Here is a 23,388-nt window from a genome sequence, read left to right on the forward strand (position 1 = left end):
GTGAAACATGAATGACTCGTATGAATTCTCATATTAGATGAAATATATACTAAAACATTATATATACTTTTTCAGACTTGTCCAGGAGCATTATTTCTGGTCTCAGATGTTTTTGCCTCTAAATTGTTCTAACCTTTGTAGTGTCTTTGTGGATAATCTTGGCATTGTATCTTCAGGAGGATAATGATGCTAACACTCATGTACTAGGAACTCTTTAACAGGGCTTGTAGAGAGCCTTCTCTTTACATCTCTCATGTTGTCTACCCTCCACATGTCTGTTAAAAAATGAAGTTTGGACACAAAGACACTAGTCATATTGGATTAGTGCACTCCCTAATGAAATCACTTTAACTTGCTCATCTTTATCAAGACTCCAAATAAGGATATATTCTCAGGTACGAGAGCTTACTACTTGAACTCATGAATTTTGGAGAGCCCCTAAGCTGGTCATACTAAAAAACAAAGCCAGGAAGAAGGCAGAGTTTGTGCATAGGTCCTGAGATTACACATGCTCAGAGCTAAGGAAGTTAACAGCAAGGGGCTGACAGCAAGGGTCAAGTCACATCCAGCCTTCTAGTCCATAAAAGGAGACTGGAGGTTTTATGCAGGGCAAAGACACCATCTCACTATTTTGTGGGTGGAGATGTACAAGAGAAAAGTGATAGTGGAAAGATCTGGTGGAGGCTACTGCAGAAGGACAATTGAGAGATAAAAGGTAGGGTTGTTTGAACCAGAGTTTTAGGGGAGAGAGAAGTGTGATGGATGGCAGATGTAAATCAGCAGGTCTGATGGGCCTTGGAGGACTGGAGGTAGTTAGGCTGGGAAAGGGGTGAAGGATAGCTTCTAGGTTCTCAATAGTGAAAATAGATAAACTGTTACTGGTAAAAGGGAAGCTCTGGGTTTAGGCTTTGACGACAGTGTGGTCAAGGGAACCATTTTTGACCATGTTCTGAGAAACGTTAAGGCGTCCAAATGAAGTCATTAGACAGCTGAATGCAGAGACCTGAAGTGCCGAGAAGAGATACAGGCCAGAAGAAAGTTAAATTGGGAGGAGTTATGACACAAATGTTAGTAAGAGCCAAGGGAAAGAGTAAGAATGGAGGAAGAATATGGCAACAGAGGAAAGCCCAGAAATATTTAGGAAGGTGCTCTTCTGTCCCAACCATCCATGAGTGCCACAGCTAACTGCATGCTGCCAACTTAGTGGAAGCATGATTGAGGCGGGAGAGGACCAGTGTGATTGTGATGCTGATGCTTAGGAATGAGTCATTACTGGCCTCGGAAACCCTCCCAGCAAGGGAGGCGGCAGTCAATTCATGGTTGCATTTTATGACAGGTGTCAGAAGTTCCAGGGATAACAACCTCTTTCACCAAGTGATCACTTGGTGAAATTAGGTCCCAGAGGTTTGGGTCTTTCTTTAAGCATGAAAAATCATTTTGGCCTATAAAACTCAGGGAGAGCTGTTGGCAACTTAAATGCTCTAACCATAGGATGGCTTCTCCACGCTGTGATTTCGAGTAAAATTACAACAGCACATGCCCACATGGCTCACTCTTGCTCCTGCTGGAAGAGGGGATCTCCTGTACAGGTGATACACTTGATGGTGTTAATTTTTTTTCTACTTTATATATGCATCTACGTACTGCAGGACATCTGCAAATTTGAAAACTTAAGATTTAAAATATCTTGAAATAACATAAGGCTGATAGCATCCCAGTCTCTCATCAGTCTGACAACACAAAACAACTGATGACACACCACATCTTTTGTTTTTGGGGATAACAAACCTTTTAATTGTTCCTAGAATTAAACCGTCCTGAGAGAAACTGGACAGGTTAATTAGCTAATAATCAACCCCAATTTAGATGCTCATTTAAAGACACTTTGATGTTGGAAATCGGCATTTCCAAACTTCATGTAATTAAAACAAAGCTGCACTGTTATACTTCATAAACAGCACCTAGGAAGAGGCAGAAGTCCAGGGGAGGAGAGTCCCTGGATCTTGTTCTATACGTCATAGCATGGTATGAAAGCTATGCAAAAGCTGCTGTGCTCCTCCTATTTAAAATGACAATACCTACCATCAACACTATTTTAAACAAACAAAATCAGGTTAATTCAAATAAATATCCTTTATTAAAGAAAAAAAGGAATATTGTTAAGCACCAAAACTGTATGTTGTTACACTGCATGTACAATAAGAGAAAGGTGATTGCAATACTTGGTGTACAAGTACTTAACTCTGAAGTCATGAGTGTAAAAAACATGAAGTATAAAGCAATACAATAATTACAATGCAGAAAAGTTGCACTAAAAAGGAAAAGGCAATGTTCAAAACAATTATTGGAGATTTCATAGTATTGCTATAAATGCTTGCTTAGTATTTTCTTTGTACTTTTAATACTTCAGAATGTTAACTGAGCGTATTGAAGTATTGTAAATCTGCAAGAGATGGCATTTACAATACACTGTGCACACTGTCCATATAATGTAATGATAAAGCCATCCTTAAAAGCCAAGCACAATGTGCTAGTGTTTTGCTTCTACCTTTATAATATTGCACAAAGCTAGTAAATGGTGAATCAATTTGCCATTATAATTTTCATTTACCAAGAATGGCTAAAAAAAAAAAAAAAAAGGAATGTCAGTTTCATTCATCCTAATGGACTTATTCATGCAAAATGATCTGTGGCCTTCCATTTTTCATAAACTACATATTATGGTTTCACACTTGGCAAGATATACAGTACAAGGAGAGATTCAGTGCGCCAGTGGGGATTCTGTAAAAGCTAAATAAGTTAGAAGTCACTATATGGATTGCACTGTCTACCCTTCTTTGTACACAAATGAAGGGGAAATGCCTTGTGGTCATGAAGACTTCTTAAAACCAATGTACTTAATATGGGGAAAGCTGGAATAACTTGTTATACCCTTGATAGTTAACCATAGAACATGCAAGTTAAAAGAAAATTCCTGTGTTAAAACTCAACTCTATGACCAATACCCACCCATATCTTTTGCTTTCATCTAACCATCACTTTTCAAAGTCTTTCCTACCTGCTGTCAACTTCCGATACTGATCTTATTTGTACCTGAATTAAAAACAAAAAACAAAAACAAAAAACCTTCCTCTAACCCTCAAAACAAATGACCGCAACTCTAACATGCCAACCTCAGAGGTATCCTCTGTACGTGCACATTACAATAGCAGAATAAGCATACTTGTAGCATGGGCAAAACATCTGAAATTTTGGAATTTAAGCAATTAAATTGTACAAATGCCAAGTTGTACATTTACTGTAGGCAAAATGAATTTTTAGAATAAACACCCTTGAAATAAGTCAATGGGCAAACAGCATACATGTGCATGTGCACACGCGCACACACACAATCCAGACTCCCTCCCACCTTTAAAAACCTCTGTTTACATACATGATAGTTGAGGCAACAATATAAACTCATTTTGTAGGAAAAACCTTTAAATTACAATATAGGATAAAAAATAACATTGCTTCATTTTACAAAGCAATTAGGCAGAGACTCTTCTTAATGTGCTTTAACTAAAGAGGACTTTTCAGCAAGATCAAAAATTACTACTGACTTATTCAGTAGCCCTAAATAAATGCAATACACCCAGCAGTAAGGTACTTCTACTTTCTTACCCCTCTTCAATTTAAAATAAATCTTGCTGGTCAATTCTCTTAACATTAGCATAGTTCTTTTTCTACTGTAAGCAATAAATGGGAAATAAATATCTTTAAAATGCACATTTAACTTTATATCACCATTTATATTCAGTGCAAGAATTAGGTAAAACTAAATGTTTCAGTTTTCATTATCCAATAGTTGTATTTTTAACAAAGTGTCTGCAACCGCTTTAAAATGCTTACATGGTATTTTGTTTTGTTTATAAATAACCTAGCAAAGTATAAGAAATTTCAACTCCCTGATAAGGCCTGCAAGGACCCAATAGTATTTACAGGTTGGTATCTGGTGTTAAGTGCATAATAGTTAAATAATAAAGCTGGAAAAAAAAATCCTTGTTTGTAAAAGGAGAAAAAAAAAGCTTTCTTTATGCTAAAAAGCATTGAATTAAATAATTACACTCAGTGAATGTACTTTAAAAATGGAGTCAACTGGGTGTGGTGGTGCATGTCTATAATCCCAGTGACTCAGGAGGCTGAAGCAGGAGGATCAAAAGTTCAAAGCCAGCCTCAGCGACTTAGTGAGGTCTTAGGTAACTTATCAAGACCCTGTCTCAAAATATAAAATAAAAAGGGCTGGGAATGTGGTTCAGTGGTTGAGTGCCTCTGGGGTTCAATCCCCGGTACCAAAAAAAAAAAAAAAGAGTCGTCTTAGACAATGTATAAAATTAAGTTGTATTGTTTACTGAACTCATTCCATATAGTAAGGCTAGTGCCCATTCCTTTTGTGTTCCACTCAAATAAGCGTATGATGCTTAGTGTCCACAATGGCTATTTATGCTTTATAGTTTGACATGACACAAAAAGTGACACCCCCCCCAAATAAAATGCTCAGCAAAGTTCCATATTCTTTCTGTGGAAATACCACACCTTATTGACTTATGACAGTCTACCATTATCCTTAAAGATGCATTTTACAGAAATGTAACGGCTCCACAATGAAGAACTAAGGAATGATGGGTTTTTATCCTGCTCACAAACTCAAAGAGCCTATAAAATATACTTCAAATAAACAGAACAAGTGTTCACCCTTTAAAAATTCCCACTCGTCAGGCATTACCTCACACTGCTAAACCACCAACTAGGATTTCAAAGCATTCAGAATACCTTTCCTCTACATCTACATTGGTCCTATATGCATAATTTTGGTTGCATTAGTAGGGGAAATATCTGAAATTGACATTCAAGTGAGCGGTTAATATGAACCTCAAAACATCTCCAAGTCATCATCTACTTGTTTCCCCCATTTTAAATATACTGCAATTGAGACTAAATTGGTAAATCAACTTCTAAATTGACTCAGCATAAGCAAGCAGCTGTTTGTGAATTCAGAAATGATACATTAACAGAAATACAACTGTCAAATATTCTGAGCAACACAAAAAAATACAGGCAAGTTTGGAACTGGAAATGTGATCATTTGTAAGTACCATAACAAATATATGCTAGTTTAATATTAAAGCAAATATCTGCATTTTATTAGAGGCAAGGAAAAAAGAACATTTGATCACGCTTAGCTTTTGTAGGGTTCTGATACTGCTTTAAAATGGGGATTCAATTGATACTCATTTTAGACAAGTGGACCCTTATTCTTTTAACTCCAATGGTATGTGACCTACAGTAATTTGTAATTTTGTGGAAGTAGCCATGTGAATCTCTCCCCCCAAGTGCTGACGATGGGACGTAGGGCCTCAAACATGTAGGTAAGCACTCTACACTGAGCCACATCACCAGCTGATTACAAGGTGGCTAAAGACAGATCACAGGAGCTTTTTAAAAGTGAGATTGATTTATAATAGAATCCCATAGTACTAATGGGTAGCAATTCTCTCAACATGAAGGGTCCAGTTTTGTTGTTGTTAATTTAACATTACATCCTTCTGTATTTTTCCAAAATTGAAAAAAATGAATAAAAGTTAAGTTATGAACAAGCATCCAAAACACTTGACATATGAAATACTGATACATGGATACACACACACACACACACAAAATGGATGGATTAGATGGATAAATGGTTTTTTAAAAAAAGTTTTCTAAATTTAAAAATTTGCAAATATATTAATCTAACGAATGGCTCTTTGGGTTAAAAGCATACTTTAATGCTTTACTGAAGTTATAAAGGATATGCACCCACCCCCACTAAAGTTTATGTATATTAGATGTGTACTACTAATCATCCCAGACAAGACACGGGACTTATGCTGGGACTAGAACCAATGTATCGTGAAAATGTTGTGCAGAAATTCCTAGTCTCATCAATAAATATATTACTAATGTTTGAGCAAAAAGATTTTGTTTTATATAACCCCTGCTGCTGGAAATTTTTGTTAATGAAAATAATATTCAATAATGACAAAAAGAGTTGTGAGCTTTTTTCTTCCAGGAAAACTAATTCACATACACTGAGTAACTTTTACTCCAATACTACTTTCTGGGAGTAAGTCAGAGAACTGCCTTATGACATAAAGTGATACTTCTATCCTGAACTCCCTCCAAATAAAGGCCAAGATCTGTCTTATGCAGAATTATACTCTATAGAGTACTGGGTCCAGCATATCTGCTCCCTTCATGCAAGCCCACAACAATCCTCCTAACAATCCATGACAGCTTCATTCACATAGAGTTCGTTACAGCAAATCAGAACCTAGCCCTATATATTGTAATATAAAAATTTAATAACAAAGGCTCTCTCCCAATGTTCCATTCAAAGCCTTTCAAGATAGTGAAATGCCAGCCAAAGAGGCTTTCCTGCCTGTCTACTTTCTGCATCTTTGTGGAGCACATGCTTTACACCGTGGAGCATGACAATAAAAATTTTTAATGGTGCATGATAAACAGTTATGATCTGCATCCCTATTATTGAATCCTCCTTTTTGATTCTCAATAGGAAAGTCATGAGTTATGGTGATCAAGCAACAGTTCAAACAAAAAGACTAAAAATAATTTGAAACATTATCAAATTACAAAGTATTGCTTCTCATAAACAAGGATGCACATAAAATTCAAACCATTATAAATTCAGAATTATGAAAAGCTATTTAAAAGCATGGAAATTTTAACTTCAAACCCTTACAAAGTGTAGACTGTGTAGCCTTCTAAAAATATGCCTTGTTAAATGTTATCATGTTTGGTACGCACTTTAATAGGTGTATCTCCATTGATCTTTCAGATGTTGGACATCATTTATGAAAATTCCTTTGGAGATGAGAACTGTTAAAATTTTTAAGTACATTTCCATCTGATTATAATTCCTGACCTATTGCTACCATAAACTTCTTTTTCAGAATGTAGCACTATTTCTGTAAGCTGATATGGAAGAAGCTCTGTGTTTTCAGCAGATGTCCTTACTTTTAGTACACTGAAAGATGGATCTCAAAGCAGTCCCAAAACAGCTCACAGTAGATCTGTCAGCCTAGTGTTCTTCCAACTCATAGCAACTCCCAGTTTAACTGGCCACTACAAGCATATATATATATATATATGTGTGTGTGTGTGTGTGTATGTGTATACATATATATATATATATGTATACACATACACACACACACACACACACACACACACACACACACATATATATATATATATATATATATATATATATATATATATATATATGGGTGGATGGGGGAAGGGAAGGTGCATAAAAAAACAGCCATCTCCAGGAGGCCTTTCTTCATCACAGATAGGAACATTGCACATTTAAAAATCATCTTAACCATTATCTATTGGAATGACTGTAAAAGTAATAATTTGCCAATTGTGCTTCCTTTTTTTTTCCCCCCCATACAACTGAGTCAATATACTTTGGATCTAATGGAATCCAACTGTGGAACCAAGAGCTTCAACTTTTGTTTTCCAAAAGAATCAGAACCAATCTTCATCTGTACGTATTTTTCTTCTTTAAGTTACCTGTTGGCAAACAAAATACAGTGAATTAAAAAAAAAAAAAAAAGATATTCTCTCCTCCCTCTCTCTCTCTCTAAAATATATATACGCATACACACGGACCTTTTAAAAGCATATAATAAAGCAAGGCTCAGTGCTGCACACCATTTACACTTACACTATCTGGGATGAACAGATAGGTAAAAGATGGTGGATTCAAAAAAAGAAGCATATAACAAAAGAAAAGGATTGGGGATGTAGCTCAATGTAGAATGCCTCTGGCTTCAATCCCTAATACTGACACATGGACACACACACCTAAAAGTGACTTCACATGTTTCTGAGCTCATACTTAGTATCTGAGAGTGTTTCTTTTAACATTGTACAACATACAGAAATCTCCACCCCCAAAAAAAGACAACGAAAAACCCAGCCTCCAACCACTCCAGTGAAGTTTTAAGCAGGTTTTTTTGTTAGTTTTGTTTTCTTTGAAGTGGCACATGTTCTTCAGCCTAAATGAATAGCCAGAAACTATAAATAACACCTCAGCCAGTTGCTATACATTAATGCTCTTACAATGTCTATATATCAGATAAGATTCTGGTGGGGTGGGAGAAGACAAATGAGGGTATGCCAGCCTGAGCTGCTATACCAGCTCTGCCTACTATAGGCCAGTTGTAAGAAATAAAAATAAATAAAAACAAACAAACAAAAAGAAAAACAAATAAAAAACAAAATATACACATCTGTGAAAGCCATGTTGTGGCATTAACCAATAATGCATCCAGGTGGTAGTTTTAGTGCAGGTTTAAGCAGCAAACTGAGAAGCTACAAGCAGGAGACAATTTAATAAGTAGCAAGAACTGTGAAGTGGGGGATAATCTGCAAATAACTAGAAAAGTTTCCAGATGCATCTGAGTTGCTGGACATTAACATAATGAGCAAGATGTCTAGATTTCTAGATATCTGCATTCATATACAAGACATAATGTATACATGCACAAGCAAAAATGGTTTCAAATTATCTTGGAATCCAAAAGTGATATGTCATACAGTTCTACAAAGTGATCATAATTAGGGTCTCTACGTAACAGGAAATAAAGCAGGGAAATGATGGAAATGATAGTATTGAACATTGCTGAATCAAATTGAACACTGCTGAATGACATCAAGAGAAATATTTTTTTCACCCTTCTGTTAAGTTTGGTGCATAAGCGCATAGGGACAGCATGGAGAGGTAATAGATGAATATTTTCCAGATAAACCCAAGCTCAAAAAGAACAAGTGAATTTTTTTTTAGCATTTTTCACTTATAATCAATATTTAAAAACTGTTTTGTTTTTTTTTTTTTTTTTTTGGTACTACGGTCTCCAAAATCCAGATGTATACCTGCATATCCGTATCAACTCAGTAAGAATCTCTAACTCAAGAGTATGCATTTTAAATAAGCTCACCAGGTTAGCTCTTAAGATCAAACATGTTTAAGAATCACTGTGCTGATAAGCACAGTGCTGTAATTCCAGCTACTTGGGAGGCTGAGATAGCAGGATCACAAGTTCAAGGCCAGCCTGGGTAATTTAAAAAGACCCTGTCTCTCTGTCTCTCCTCTCTCTCACACACACACACCAAGAAAGAAAGAAAGGAAGGAAGGAAGGAAGGGAGGGAGGGAGGGAGGAAGGAAGGAAGGAAGGAAGGAAAAAAGGAAGAAAGGGCTGGATGTGAAAAAAAAAAAAAAAAAATCAATGGTAGAGTGCTGTCTAGCATGTTCAAGGCCAAAGAGTCAATCTCCACTACTGAAAATTAAGAAGATTCATTTTCCTAAGAAAAAATTATCCTTTATTTATTTATTTTTTTTTTTGGTGGGGGGGGTGTGGTGTGGGGCTGTATGGGGTATTGAACTCAGGGGCACTTCACCACTGAGCCACACCCCCAGCCCTATTAGAGACTGGGGCTTACTGGATTGCTTAGCACATCACTGTTGCTGAGGCTGGTTTTGAACTCATGGTCCTCCTGCCTCAGCCTCCTGATCCACTGGGACTTCAGGCATGCACCACTGCACCCAGCCTTTACCTACTTCTTCCAGAACTAAAATATTCCCTGTTTTGGTGAATGTTGTGAATCCCATAGAGACATAATTCCATTAAGAGAATATTATTATAATGAGTAGAACATGTTTGCATATTCTGTACATTTTGCACAAATTGCTATATTTCAGTTGCATTAATTATCAGTTCTATACTATTTAATTTATAGCACATTATCTTTATTGATTTGATATATTTAGTATGATTTGTGTCACATTACAAACTAGTAATGTCACATTACAAACTAATTACCTTATTAAAAAGTAGACTACAAAATAGACTACAAATATTACTTAAGATAATGTCACATTTTAACCAAAAAGATGATCTTACTATATATTGAGGGGACTCTAGACATGTTATACATATATATGTGTGTGTGTGTGTGTGTGTGTGTGTGTGTGTGTGTGTGTATGTTGCAGCTACTATATATATATATATGAAACAGAACAATTACATTATGTGTGTGTATATATAAACACACATACACACACACACAGTAGCTGCAAATTAGTCTAGACAATCCAGTAAATTTGATAAGCCCGAGTAGTTTTAAAGGTTTAGAAATCTAATCAAACAATGCAATGATTTTTTTTCTAGATTGATACTAGAAAACTTTACAGGCTGCAAGAAGACATCAAAACTCAGAATACATAATGGAAGTACTTCAGTTGAAAAAGTCCTCCTTTGTTTAAGGCAGAAGTAATACTGTCCCTTTACTTGGGATATAGGTGTTCTACAGAAAATTTTAGTGAGCAAGATATAAAAAACATAGCATATACATAGCATTAAAAAGTGCTTTTTGTTTCTTTGGTTTCTAGAAATTTACAAACTTATGATCCATACTATAAGCTTAAGACTCAATAAGGAATACCAGACCCCATTCTGTAATACTGTATGCTATTAAAGACAATAGGCCATTTACTTGTCAGTTCTCCCAGTCTGTGCAAGGCAAAACCTCTTCTTCATCCTCTGACTCAGGGGATGCCTCTTTAATTCTTCGTAGAGCTTCATGGATGCTCCGTGTTAGAGGGTCTGTATCAGGCAGAAGTGTGAAGGATTCTCTCAAAACTTCCTTCTGTACCTTCTTCAATTTTACCCCTTTCCTTATTTGTGCCAAGATATTATTACTATCATCTTCATCAGGAAAAGGAGGCAGAGTTCGCTGTTCAACCTTTTTCAGATGAAAACTACCACGCTTCAAGGATGCTAGCACTTCATCCATAGGTGAGCTCACTTTGGAAAATGAAACAGAACAATTACATTAATAAATATTTCACAGAAAGGCCCCAGATTAAAATGTAATATGCAAATAGCTTTACATAATGTTTAAAGGAAAGTTCCATGTTATTTTTTAGAAGTAATTTTATTAAGACATTGGACATGCAATAAATTGTACATACTTTTCTCTACTTCTTTGCTTTCTTAAACAAAGAATATACCTCAATACCAAAATGTGAGAAGATGTTACAAGATTTTGCTAATGTCTCCCAGCCCTTTCTTATGTGAGTACTGTTTTGTTCTGTTTGTTTTTGTGGTGCTGGGGACCGAACACAGAGACTTGTACATGCTAGGTAAATGCTCTATCACTGAGCTATATATCCCTAGACCATGAGTACTTTATCTCATCTCCCAGGTTTAAAATCAGATTTTCTCTAGCATAGAAAGAGCCACCAACCAAACAGGTCAAGTCACTTCAGAAGACATACTTTTAAAACATACCCAATAAATAGCCTAAAAGGTACACGTTTATGTGTATCGGTACATATCTGTTGCTGTGGGTGAGAATTCTCCTCTACTTGAAAACCTGTTTACTATGAAATAATGTTGTTCAAAGATAAATATTTTAAGGCTGGGGCTGTAGTTCAGTGGCAGAGCGCTTGCTTAGCATGTGTGAGGCACTGGGTTGGATCCTCAGCACTGCATACAAATAAAATAAAACCATACACAAGTACAAAAAAAAATTTTTTTTAAAGAAATGTTTTAAATTGTTTAAAGTAGAATAAAATTATTATTATTCATTATTAGTCATTATTCCTCACTTTATGCAACAGTTGGTCATGAAAATGTCTTTCAAGTTACCTCTCCTCCTCTGCAAACCTTCAGCAGTCTTCCTGAGCTTCTTTCGGGCACTAACCAGCTGGCTGCTATCGAAAAGGTGTGCTGAGGGGGCGCTGGCAGACTTTGGGATCCTCTTCTCATTCCCCTCTTTTCTAGGCAGACCTTTCTCCAGTGTCTCTGGGTTGGCAGTGTTGTCCTTTGCAACAGGCAGAGGGGGAGGAGGGGGAGGGGGTGGTGGGGGTGGTGGGGGCGGAGGGGGTGTAGGAGGGAGAGGTGGTGGGAGTGGATCTGTGCTAACAGAACATGGTTCGAGGTCACTGCTATTCAAAAGTGGAAGAGATGCAGTGGGAGGCAGTTCGGAGGTAACACCACTGAGAGGTAATGAAGTGGCTTCAAGTTGTGCTAATGAATTATCTTCAAGTTGTGCAAGGCGCTGGGATTCTGTTGTCTGTGATGACCCAAGCTGGCCTCTTCCTTCTCCCACCTCTTCAGTTTTTCCCTCTACCTGCAACACCCTTGGTAGAGAGTCACATGGATCCTCATGGGGCACAGGACTTGCTGCACTTTTTCTTCTCGCATGAGCCAGTCGTAATCTGGTTGATTTAAGTATGACTTGCCCAGGGTACCTCTAAAATAACAAAATTATTATAACTGGTTGTATTACATTAAAACAATTTATGTATGTCCTTATACTGGAGATATTTTTGGCTCTTTTGTGACTTTTCAGGAAAAAAAAAATCCAGAGTACTAGAATGACAATGCCTAATACCTCCTCAAACTATTATCATCAGTTAGTCTTAACTATTTAAGAAGCCAACTGAATATTTAAAATACAAAACATAAATAATGTCAAACATATGCTACTGTTATGCAGAAAGCTAAAAAACTATTAGTTTCCTGTATGTTTTTCAATGCTTGTGGATTAGAAAATTTGAAACTTCTTTTACTGATTGTTTATGTAGCGTAATAAAACCTCTGATAATAATATATTCATTTTGACCTGTGAAGGAGAGGAAAAAAATCTTTTGCATTATTAATACAGAGAAGTCTCATTATAAATCATTTATTGCATGAAAACCTAGTATTCATAACACTTGTTAAGAAAATATTTACTTAATGCAAGTCTTATCCTCTTATAAAGGATGACCTCACAGCACCCCATTTTTTTCACTGTACAACTAAGAGTTCACTTCACCTATAAGGCAGTTCCTTCAGTAGGGAGGAATTGAAGTAAGGCTTCAGAGCACTTCAAGGTTTAGACACTCTTATATCTGTTCAGAGTCATGGCTTAGCCTGGCAAGGAACCTGCTCAAGAAATTCTCCTATTATAAGTCCACTCTTCCATTCTCCAATGGTCATCGCCATACATTACCTTCATAGGTTGATATATGTGGAATCAGTAACAAGTTGATATTTGAGCTGGTTAGTCAGTTGTAAATTGGCTATTTTTATAAAATGCAAAGGGAATCCAGGTTTCCCAGACACCCCGATCTTATACCACTCTTTGTGTACCAAAGATCATAAGAATATTTACTTTGGAAACAACCAGAAGAAAGGGGGCCATGATATCAAAACAGTTGGTGGGAAGGGGTGGGGGAAGAGAACTGTCATAGTTATATTTTAAAGAGATATGTGTATAGCTCTGTTTGAAAAGCAATGAAAAACAATAAATAGGCCATACTTTCCATTACCTGTTTAAATGTTCGAAGTCTATCCAGCGTTCTCTGTCTCTCCTGACTAACCCAGGCACTTTTTCTTTCCTCTTCATCATGCACTTTTTCTCTCTTCTGGTAAAAAAATAATTCCATAAGTCCATTATGTTGTTTCCCATTCATTTTTGCCATTAATAGAGAAAACACACATGCACACAATGTTCTCCCAATATGTAAAATACATGACTTAAGAGAACAAAATGTTCTATGACGTGTAGCCCTGTTTTTAAATAAAATTCATAAAATTCTAAAATTCATACTGATGATGAAGTAAAATTAAATCCCTGAACTATTTTTATCTTGTGAGTTTTGGACTTAATTCAGTATAAAATAATTATTTCCACTATATTCTGTTAATTCAAATATAATTGACTTATTTTTAGAGACAAAGATTTACTTAGGAAAGCAGATATGTATACATTCAAGGGAGAATGCAGGCTATCTCCAGAGTGGACACCTCTGGGGCATTACAGCAATGGATACAAATTCAAGGGAGATGTGAGCCTTTTCCAGAGGAAGCAACAGCCTATGACAGCCTATTTTTGCCTCCTGCATTCTCAGATAGGCAGTTAATACTGTCAAATGGTTATCCTACGAAAAGCACTATACAGATGGAATGCAATTCCCACAAAATTCCAATGTAGTTCTTTATAGAAATAGAAAAAGGAGTCATGAAATTTATCTGGAAAAATAAGAGGCCCAGAATAGCCAAAGCAATCCTCAGAACGAGAAAAACTAAGCAGGAGGCATCACAATCCCAGATCTTAGATTATTAAAGAGCTATATGAACAAAAATATCTTTGTTGTGGTGCATGGTATTAGGACCATAACAGACAAGAAGACCAATGGAACAAAATAGAAGACACAGAGACAAACCGACAAAAATAGTTACTTCATACTAGACAAAGGTACCAAAGCCTTTAGAGATAAACCCAGCAACAAGTTAGTTGGCCATTTAGATATTATATGGTATTTTGATGAATATAACCAGCAGTTATAAAAAATGCTTCCTGTTATGCATCAATTACTTGCCTTAATATCATACCTCATAGATGGCACTTACCTATATAGAAATTTTAAATTTTTCCCATATTGTTCAATCATATAAAACCTGTACAATAAAATCTCATTTGCTAGAATATATTTTAGTCAAGCAAATGATAGATTTTGACTTTGTTTTCCTGCTCAGATAATCAATTTCACATAGAAAAATCAACTTTTCATTCTTCTAAAAATGTTCTTTTCGAATACAAACCTTCACTATGCTTTTTATTTTGTCACCTCCCTCCTTTATTCCCACCAGATAATAATATTTTATTATCTTCCCCCAAACAGAGTTGGGGATGTAGGTCAGTGACACAGCACCCCTGAATTCAATCACCAGTAACAGGGGTGGGGGTGGGGGTGGAGGTGACACCAAGAATCAAATAAAGACCTCTCTTACTTCCTTTTAATTCCTTAAATGTGAGAGGGAAGAATAAAGGTAACTCTGAATGAAGGAAACTGAAAGAGATGTGATAGGCTAATTACTTTGAATAAAATGTTATGAAAAACATGATTCTTACATAACAAAATAAAATTTGACATTATTTAAATATAAGAATACAATAAAACCTAAAATAAAATCTGAAATAAATTAGCATGTACCCAAATTAAGAGGTGTAAGATAAACAACAAAAAAATCAAAACAAAGAAAAATTCCTATGGGTATCAGATAGAAAAATCACGTTCCTATGAGGTGGAGAGGGCCTCAGACCTCTTCATTACAACATTCAATGCTGCAATATAGGGTGGCAGTATTTCCAAAATTTGTTGGAGGAGGAAATGCCCACACGATCCACCAAGAGTGTCCTTTATATATAAAGGATATAAACAGGCATTCCCAATACATGCAAGAACTCAGAAGGTAAAACTTTCCCAAAACAGCACCATAAATGAAATCTAACCAACTCCAAGGTGAACAAAAATAAACTCAGAAACAAAAACATGATAAGAACCCAATAAGCACTAAACTTAGATATAAAGTTGAATCTAAAACAACTGAGAATCATGAGTAAATAACAAAGAATTTAAAAGTTATCTAATATTTTTACATTGTGAGGGGCATATTGGATGGAGGAAGAAAGGAGTTGGGAGAAAGTATGAGTCAAATGATTTCTTTATCTTTCACAGCATGAGTCTGATGCTGAAAAAACAATTTTTAAAACTAAGTTTTTTTAGCATCAGACTCATGCTGTGAAAGATAAAGAATATCCTAACAATCTTTCTCTGAATGTTTTCAAGAAATCTGTGTAAATCCTAATAATTTGTTCAAAAGTTCTCTTGTTAACTGAACTTGATTTTTTTCTTTATAACTGTAAACTTTATAACTTATAATGATCGTAGTATCTCTTCTATATACAATGAGATTTTTTAAAGTACAGGAATGATTGAGAAACTGCTTTGCAAGCTACTAATTACAACTGCTTATAATTAAAGGATTTCATATCAATGTATTGTTTTTAGGAAACTGAGAACAATGATTGGTCATGGCACCTATTGGAGCAGAGGAAGTTGACAAAGGCAACACAAAAAGAAGCCACATGAGCAAAAATCAAGCTATCAGTTTCCATGACCTATAGCTTAAAAGTATTTCATTTATGCTTTCAATAAGTAATAGCCACAAGTTATGAGAGTGATTATGTAAAACAATAATGTAATTTTTTTAAAAGGAGAAAATTGACCGTTTCTTGACCACAATTTTTTTCTTGCACCTAATTTGAGTTAACAGTAATGGCAACAACAACAAATACAGTTGCGAATGTAGCTCAGTGGTACAGTACTTGCCTAGCAAGTGTGAGTCCTCTCTCATTTTTAGAGAGTTTACATCGAATACACACACACACACACACACTCCTAATTCTGAAGCCCAGAATGGTGGCATACACCTGTAGTCCTAGAATTTGAGAGGCTGAGACAGCGGGATCTTAAGTTTGAGGCAACCTGGGAAACTTAGTAAGACCCTATCTCATAATAAAGAGTTGGGGATACAGCTTAGTTGTAGCAGCACTAGTCCTTGGTTAGTTTCAACCCCCAGTACAGGGAGGGAAGGGGTGGGGCACAGAACAGAAATTTAGCTTTGAAAAACAAGGATCTAGTTTGATATAAGCCTGCTTTATTTTCCTTTAGTTATGTATGTAAGATGACAAGGTTGGTGAATGGATCCATCCATTATCTGACAATTAGGTATTTCACCTGAGGCTAGTATTAGGTCAAATTATAAGATGACATTTATCTCTGAGATTCTATTATGTATCAGTTTCCCTCATTTTTACCTCTTTGTCCCACAAAACTCCTAAATAGTTAATTAGCCACTTCATCCAAAGGATCAGCTGCTTATCAGAAACCAAAACCTTCATATAAAAACAAAGAGGCTATATGCATGGAATCTCAATAACCATGCTGATAACCCTTATTCACCTTTTTCAACCCTTGACCTTTAAGGTTGAGACTGTGGGAAAATGAGCTTAAAGGATTAATGGATAAATTTTAAGCCCTTTATGTCCTTTAACATGATGCTAATTTTTTTTTTTTTTTAAATAAACATGCTCTTGGCAATCTAGGAATAGAAACTTTCTTGGCTTGATCAAGAACATCTAAAAATCTACAGATAACATCATACTTAATGATAAGAAACTAGAGCTTTCTGTTAAGATAAGGAAGATGCAAGTATGTTTCCTCTCATTCCTCCTTTATAATAATAGAACCATGAGCTAATGTAATAAGAAAATGAAATAAAAAGGAGATTGGGAAGGAAAAAAAACTACTTTGTTTACAGTTAATATTATCCAAAAGAAAACTGATATGAGAAAAATAACACTGGATTTAATTCCCAGCACAACACACATACACACATACACACACATTATAGTAACTAACAGGTACAAGTCACTTACTTTCTAATATACCATTGATGAACCAATTGGAGTTTCAAATCAGAACACAATACCATTACCACCCCTCCACACAAAGAAGTAGGTATAAATCTAACTATATAGTGCCATATATATATGTGATTCACACAAATATAAACACACACACACACACACACACACACACACACACAGGCGCTTTTATATAAGATCTAAATGAGGAAAACATAAATAAAAACAGATAAATAAAATTAAAGAATTAAATGAGGATATATTCCTTGTTTGTGGGCAGGAAAACTCAACACTTTTAGTCAACAGGTTCAATGCAGTTTCACTCTAATCTCAGCAAGTTATTTTGTATCTGTCAAAAAGCTGATTCTGAACATTAAATGGAAAGACAAAAGACTTGATCAACAGAACAGTACAGAGGGCCTAAAATAGAACCACACAGAATCATCTGATCTTTGACTAAGGGGTAAAGGCAATTCAATGAAACAAAGAAAAGAATTTATTTTTTTGTGGTGCTGTAGATTGAACCCAGGGCCTTATTCAAATTAGGCAAGTGCTCTACCATTTTGTATCTCCAGTCCAAAGATAATCATTTACTTGGGGATATAGCTCAGTTGGTAGAGTGCTTGCTTCGTATACACAAGGCCCTGGGTTCAATCCCCAGTGCCCAGGAAAAGAAGAGGGGGGAAGCCAATGAAAATCATTTAAATAAATGGTACTAGAGTAACTGGACATACACATGCAAAATAATGAATCCAGACACAACCTTATGTTGTTCACAAAAATTAACTCAAAGTGAATCACAGACCTTGAACTACAATGCAAAACCAAAAAAACGACAAGATTACATAAGAGAAAATGACCTCAAGTTTGGTGAAGACTTTCTAGATGACTTATCTGATATGAAAGACATTACTAGTAAACTGGACTCTACTAAAAGTTTTACATTACTAGTAAACTGGACTCTGCTTTGAAAAGTTTTTAATCCCTGCTCTGGGTAGGATACTGTCTAAAGAATGAGAATTCAAGCCACAAATTGAGAGAAAATATTTGTAGAAGACAGGTCGGATAAAGGACTGTTATCCAAACATACAAAGAACTCTTAAAACTCAACAATAAAGAAGCACAAAGCCAATTAAAAACTGAGCAAAACATTCTGATGCTAAAGAAGATATCCAGTTTGGAAAAAAAGAAAAGGGAAGAGCTGCAGATGACAAATGGGCATATGAAAATATGCTTGACATCATGTCATTAGAGAACTGTAAACTAAAACAATGATATACCAATACACACCTATTAGAATTCAAACCCCTGACAACAGAAGAAGCTTGAAAAGGGAATGAAACCACCTGAGCTCTCATTTATTGACCAGGGGAATGCAAACTGCTACAATCACTTTAGAGGATGGTTTGGTAGTTTCTTGCATGACTATATATACTCTTACCATACTATCCAGAAATCAAACTCCTTGTTATTTACTCAAAGAAGCTGAATCTATGCGCACCAAAAGCCCTATATGGCCAGCTATAGTAGCCCCTGCTTGTAATCCCAGTGATTTGGGAGGCTAAGGCAGAAGGATTGAAAGTTGAAGCCAGCCTTAGGAATTTACCAAGAGCCTCAGCAACTCAGTGAGACTCTATTTCTCAAAATACCATGCAGCCTCTGGGTTCAATCCCCAGTACTCCCTGTCCAACAAACAAATAATAAAATCAAATTAAAACCCCTGCATGGGCTTTTAAATAGCTTTATTCACAACTTCCAATGCTTGGAAACAACCAAGATAGGTCTCAGTAAATGAATGGATGAACACACTATAGTACATATTCATAAAATGTAGTAGTATCAAACACTAAAAATAAATGAGCCACAAAGACACAGAAAAACCTAAAATCCTTACTAAGAAACCAATCTGAAAAGGCTCCATGTATGATTCTAACTGTATACACAAGATGGTTAAAGAAAAAAAACTATGGCAGCAGTAAAATATCAATGATTATAAGGGTCTGGGGGCAGAGAGGGAAAGAACAGGTAGAACAAAGGGATTTTCAGGATAGTGAAAAATCAACAATAAAAAAGCAGAAACCTAATTAAAAACTATTTTGTATGATACTGTAAGAACAGATTCACGTCAATACCAATTTATAGTAACCTCACAACACCAGGAAAAAACCATAGGGTAAACAATGGTCTTTGGGCAATAATGATGTGTCAATGTTGATGTTGTTTTTGAGAATTTTTGACAAATGTACCACTATGGTAGCAACAGAAGTTATGTGTTAGAGGTGTGGGGAGAAGGTACAGGTGGGAAGTGGAGCAGAGAGCAACTCTCCAGACTCACCACTCAAAAAGTATGCCCCCCACACACCATACACAACTGCTAATTTAGCAAAGCATGTTTATTAACCCAGCTACTCTGGAGGCTTGAGGACCACAAGTTCCAGGCCAACCAAGGCAACTTATCAAGACCCTGTCTCCAAATAAATTAGAAAGGGTTATCTATGTAACTTAGTGGCCGAAAGCTTACCCAGCCATGTGTGAAGGCCTAGGTTCAATGCCCAGTATAGCAAAAACAGACCAAAACAAACAAACAAACAAACAAAAAAACCCACTCTCAATTTGCATGCATATTTATATTCATAAATATATGAACTAATGCTAATATCTAGTTATGAGATTCTCTATAGCCTTTATCCACCTTGAGACACATAAAAATAAACCTTTGTTCCAAGTCTCCAAGAGTCCAAACTTACTAGTTGTACCATGTGATGGGTTCTATATTCCTCTTCACTTTGAATGCGCTGTTGGAATTTTTCATTGTGTTTTGCAATACAAATTTCCTATAAATACATAAAATGTCTTTTAATAATTTAGAAAAGCCACACCAAGGTTTATTTGATAAATTCTAATTTTAATACATACCTACATAGCAAAGTACCAACTAAACCACCCATTATTTCTCACCTGAACCGTTGAAATATGAGCCAAATAATAAGGATCTTACAAAAGACTCTTCTATTAAACTGTTAACTTTTCTAGACACTGTGTTGTCATTTTAAGAGAAGGGATGGGGCAAGGTGGAAGAGAATGTCCTTATATCTCAAAGGTTTCTTTCAGTTATGAAGTCTATATAGCCAGAAAATTCCTTCCAAGTCTCACTATATTCTTTAAACAGGTCTGGGCAAAAAAGAATATACAACTGTTGGCATTAGTCTGTATTCTTGAGCTTTCTCTGATGAATTAAAGACCATGATTTTGTCCAGACTAGTTTAAACAATATCACGAGATCTGAATCTTCTAGTCATACTTGTTAAGAGTTGAAAAGGACCTTAAAAACTAGAAATGCCCTATAATCCAAATGACAGTTTTTTGGCAGCATCAAGTCTAATCTTCATTAACTGTATGTCCTTAATGTAACTATCCTTAAAAGAATTTTTCTAGGTAAAAAGGCTAACTATTGATATTAGTTTCCAGTATTCTCAAAGCTATACCAAAATGATCACTCTTTAATTTTAAAAAAGTCATGAGGCACTGGGTTTGATCCTCAGCACCACATAAAAAATAAAATAAAGATATTCTGTCCATGTATAATTATAAAAAAAAGAATTTTAAAGTATTTTGCCCATCTACAACTAAAAAAGAAAGTCATAATGACTTTGAAACTCATTAATATTTTAAAGCAGATGTTTACAACACTGTATTCTTAGCCTGCTCTGGTTCACTCTACTAACAAAAATCTGTCCAGTGCAGTTGAGAAAATAAAGGTAGCATTATATAATTTCATTACAGAATGATATAGTGACTCAGACTTGGAAGTCACACAAACATAGGACAAAATCGTACACCTCTGCCCCATTCTAGCTGCTTATCCTTCTGTGATTTATTTAATAATTACTAGAACTTTCACACCCTTGATTATTATATGAGGATATAAGTTTACAATCCCTTATTCAGAACTAAAGTCAGATGTGTTCTGAGATTCACATTTCTTTTTCATATTTTAGAAGGTTGTTACTTCACACATCATCCAATAACTTGGGCAAGATCTGAGGGAATATCCTGTAATAAGTAATATTAATATTTTTGCAGTGACATATATGAATAGTCAAAGTGGTAAAATTAAGACAATAAAATAACTTCATGTCAGTTCAGGTGTGGTTCTGCCACCAAAGTATTAAAATGAAGTATTAAAAGTATTAAAATATTTTCTAGGCTTTCTAGAATTCAGACAAGGGATTACCTCATCTGGCTCATTTGGGTGAATTAAAGACGAAATACACAGAGAATAGTATTACTTCTATTACCTGAAATATTTACACACAAAACAACTTGAAGACTTCAGGGAACAGGACAGGATTTGCTTAGAAGCACAACTACTGTCAGTATGTAATCCTATTATGAGTGTCAGGTACACTAAGTAGCCAGGAGCCAATGCTTCTTACCACATGATATTCTTAGGAGAATAATTGATGGTGTTCCACAGGGAGACATCTATTTTTAAAATCTTTTTTTTGTCATATATTTGATACAATGGTTTTCTTCTTAGGATTTAGTATTTTCAGTTTCCTTTCTTTTCAGCATTCTTGTTACTCCTCCCTCCTGCTACAGATCTGGCAACCACAGTTGGTGGAATTGGGGGGCAGGGTGCAAATGTAAAAGGAAAGTTTCTCCAATAGTGGATTCCCCTATCTTAAATTTAGATTTACATAAGAACAGAGTGAAGAATATTGATTGACATGAATTAATAGGCTTCAATAAGGAAATAGCTGAAGGGAAAGTTCAGTCTGTTTCAGATTCTGATTTACTTTCGCATGTGATGTAACTCTCCCCCAAAAAAACTAAACATAGGACCCCAACAGCCTCTAATACTAAATATCACAGAGCTCCCCCAATTCTTATTCCCTTTGGCCTTTGTAGGGCACCTGATACTGCTGACCACCCTGCTTTGAGGAATCGTATTCTCTTTTGCAGCCTCACCATCTCCTGCTTCTTCTCCCTCAGACTTCTCTTTCTCTTTGACCCTTTCTTTTGTACAAAGTCTCAAACTTTCTGCAGGACTCCTTCCAAAGAGCCTCTCTTCTCACAATACACCGGGGCCTTCTTTGTTCAATTTTCATAACCCATGCCCTTTACAATGTCTTCTCACCCCTAGGCAAAAATGTTTTGCTGACTTTTGCTTTTGGAATTATAAAAATACAAAGTACATGCAAGATTTTTTTTTTTTTTTAAACTACCAATCTGTTCTATCACCTTCCCTTTGCACCTCCCCAACAGCTCTCCATATCAATCACTGATAAAATCACCTACTCAATACATGGAACCCAGAGGCCCAACAGTTTCATGGCCATCTCCACCTGAAACTTGGATCATTACCTGTAAGGCATTTGTGTTTTTCCCTTGGCAGTCCATTATGATAGATGGAACCTCTATCCACCCAAATACCCAATTTAGAAGCCTGAGAGATAATAGAGAATAGCTCCTCTATTCTTCATTATAAACCATTAAATCTTATTGACTTTCTACTTCTGGAAAGGGTCAGAATTGGAGACTTCTCAGATTTTCTATTCCTTACTATCTGTACTACCACCACTACCTCAGCTCATACTCTTAACATTCCAACCCCACAAAGTTGAGGAGAATGATAATCTCCAACCAGAACCTTTTAGTGCTCACTGTAACTTATTTTCATTTTGCCTTATCTTTATAAAACATAAATCTGTATATATTATCCTTTACATAAAACTTTGCAATCATTTGCATTACCTTCAGAATCTGCTCAGGCCTATTAATGTGGTTCAGAAAACTTCCCATAATCTGGTCTGTGTAGCACACTTACCACATACAGTCCCCTGACTAACCATGCTCTTATGCTTCAGTGTCATTTTGTTGGGCTAGGAATTATACCCCCACACCAACCATTTGGCAAATTTCTATTCAGATGTTAAAACCTAATGCAAGGGGCTGGGGATATAGCTCAGCTGGTAGAGTGCTTGCCTCTGCACACACAACCCTGGGTTC

The 23,388-nt window shown here is 35.8% G+C and overlaps 1 protein-coding gene across 2 annotated transcripts in view; it reads right to left on the reverse strand.

Annotated features, from left to right (window-relative positions):
* Positions 1-7,321: 7,321 nt before the first annotated feature.
* Jmy (junction mediating and regulatory protein, p53 cofactor) overlaps positions 7,322-23,388 on the reverse strand; it is a 77,678-nt gene continuing 61,611 nt past the window's right edge. Inside the window, exons 7-11 of one of the 2 annotated variants that reach the window (XM_076856063.2) lie at positions 20,124-20,210; positions 13,433-13,525; positions 11,763-12,369; positions 10,606-10,916; positions 7,322-7,620 (exon numbers count right to left, since the gene is read on the reverse strand). In XM_076856063.2, coding sequence (XP_076712178.2) covers positions 10,609-10,916; positions 11,763-12,369; positions 13,433-13,525; positions 20,124-20,210 — 1,095 coding nt within the window. In that variant the 3' untranslated portion in view covers positions 7,322-7,620; positions 10,606-10,608. Of the gene's footprint in view, positions 7,621-10,605; positions 10,917-11,762; positions 12,370-13,432; positions 13,529-20,123; positions 20,211-23,388 lie in introns of both variants that reach the window. The other variant, XM_076856062.2, reaches the window with a different exon arrangement.

The sequence above is a fragment of the Callospermophilus lateralis genome, chromosome 5 (assembly GCF_048772815.1).
Source record: "Callospermophilus lateralis isolate mCalLat2 chromosome 5, mCalLat2.hap1, whole genome shotgun sequence".
NCBI classification, from domain to species: domain Eukaryota; kingdom Metazoa; phylum Chordata; class Mammalia; order Rodentia; family Sciuridae; genus Callospermophilus; species Callospermophilus lateralis.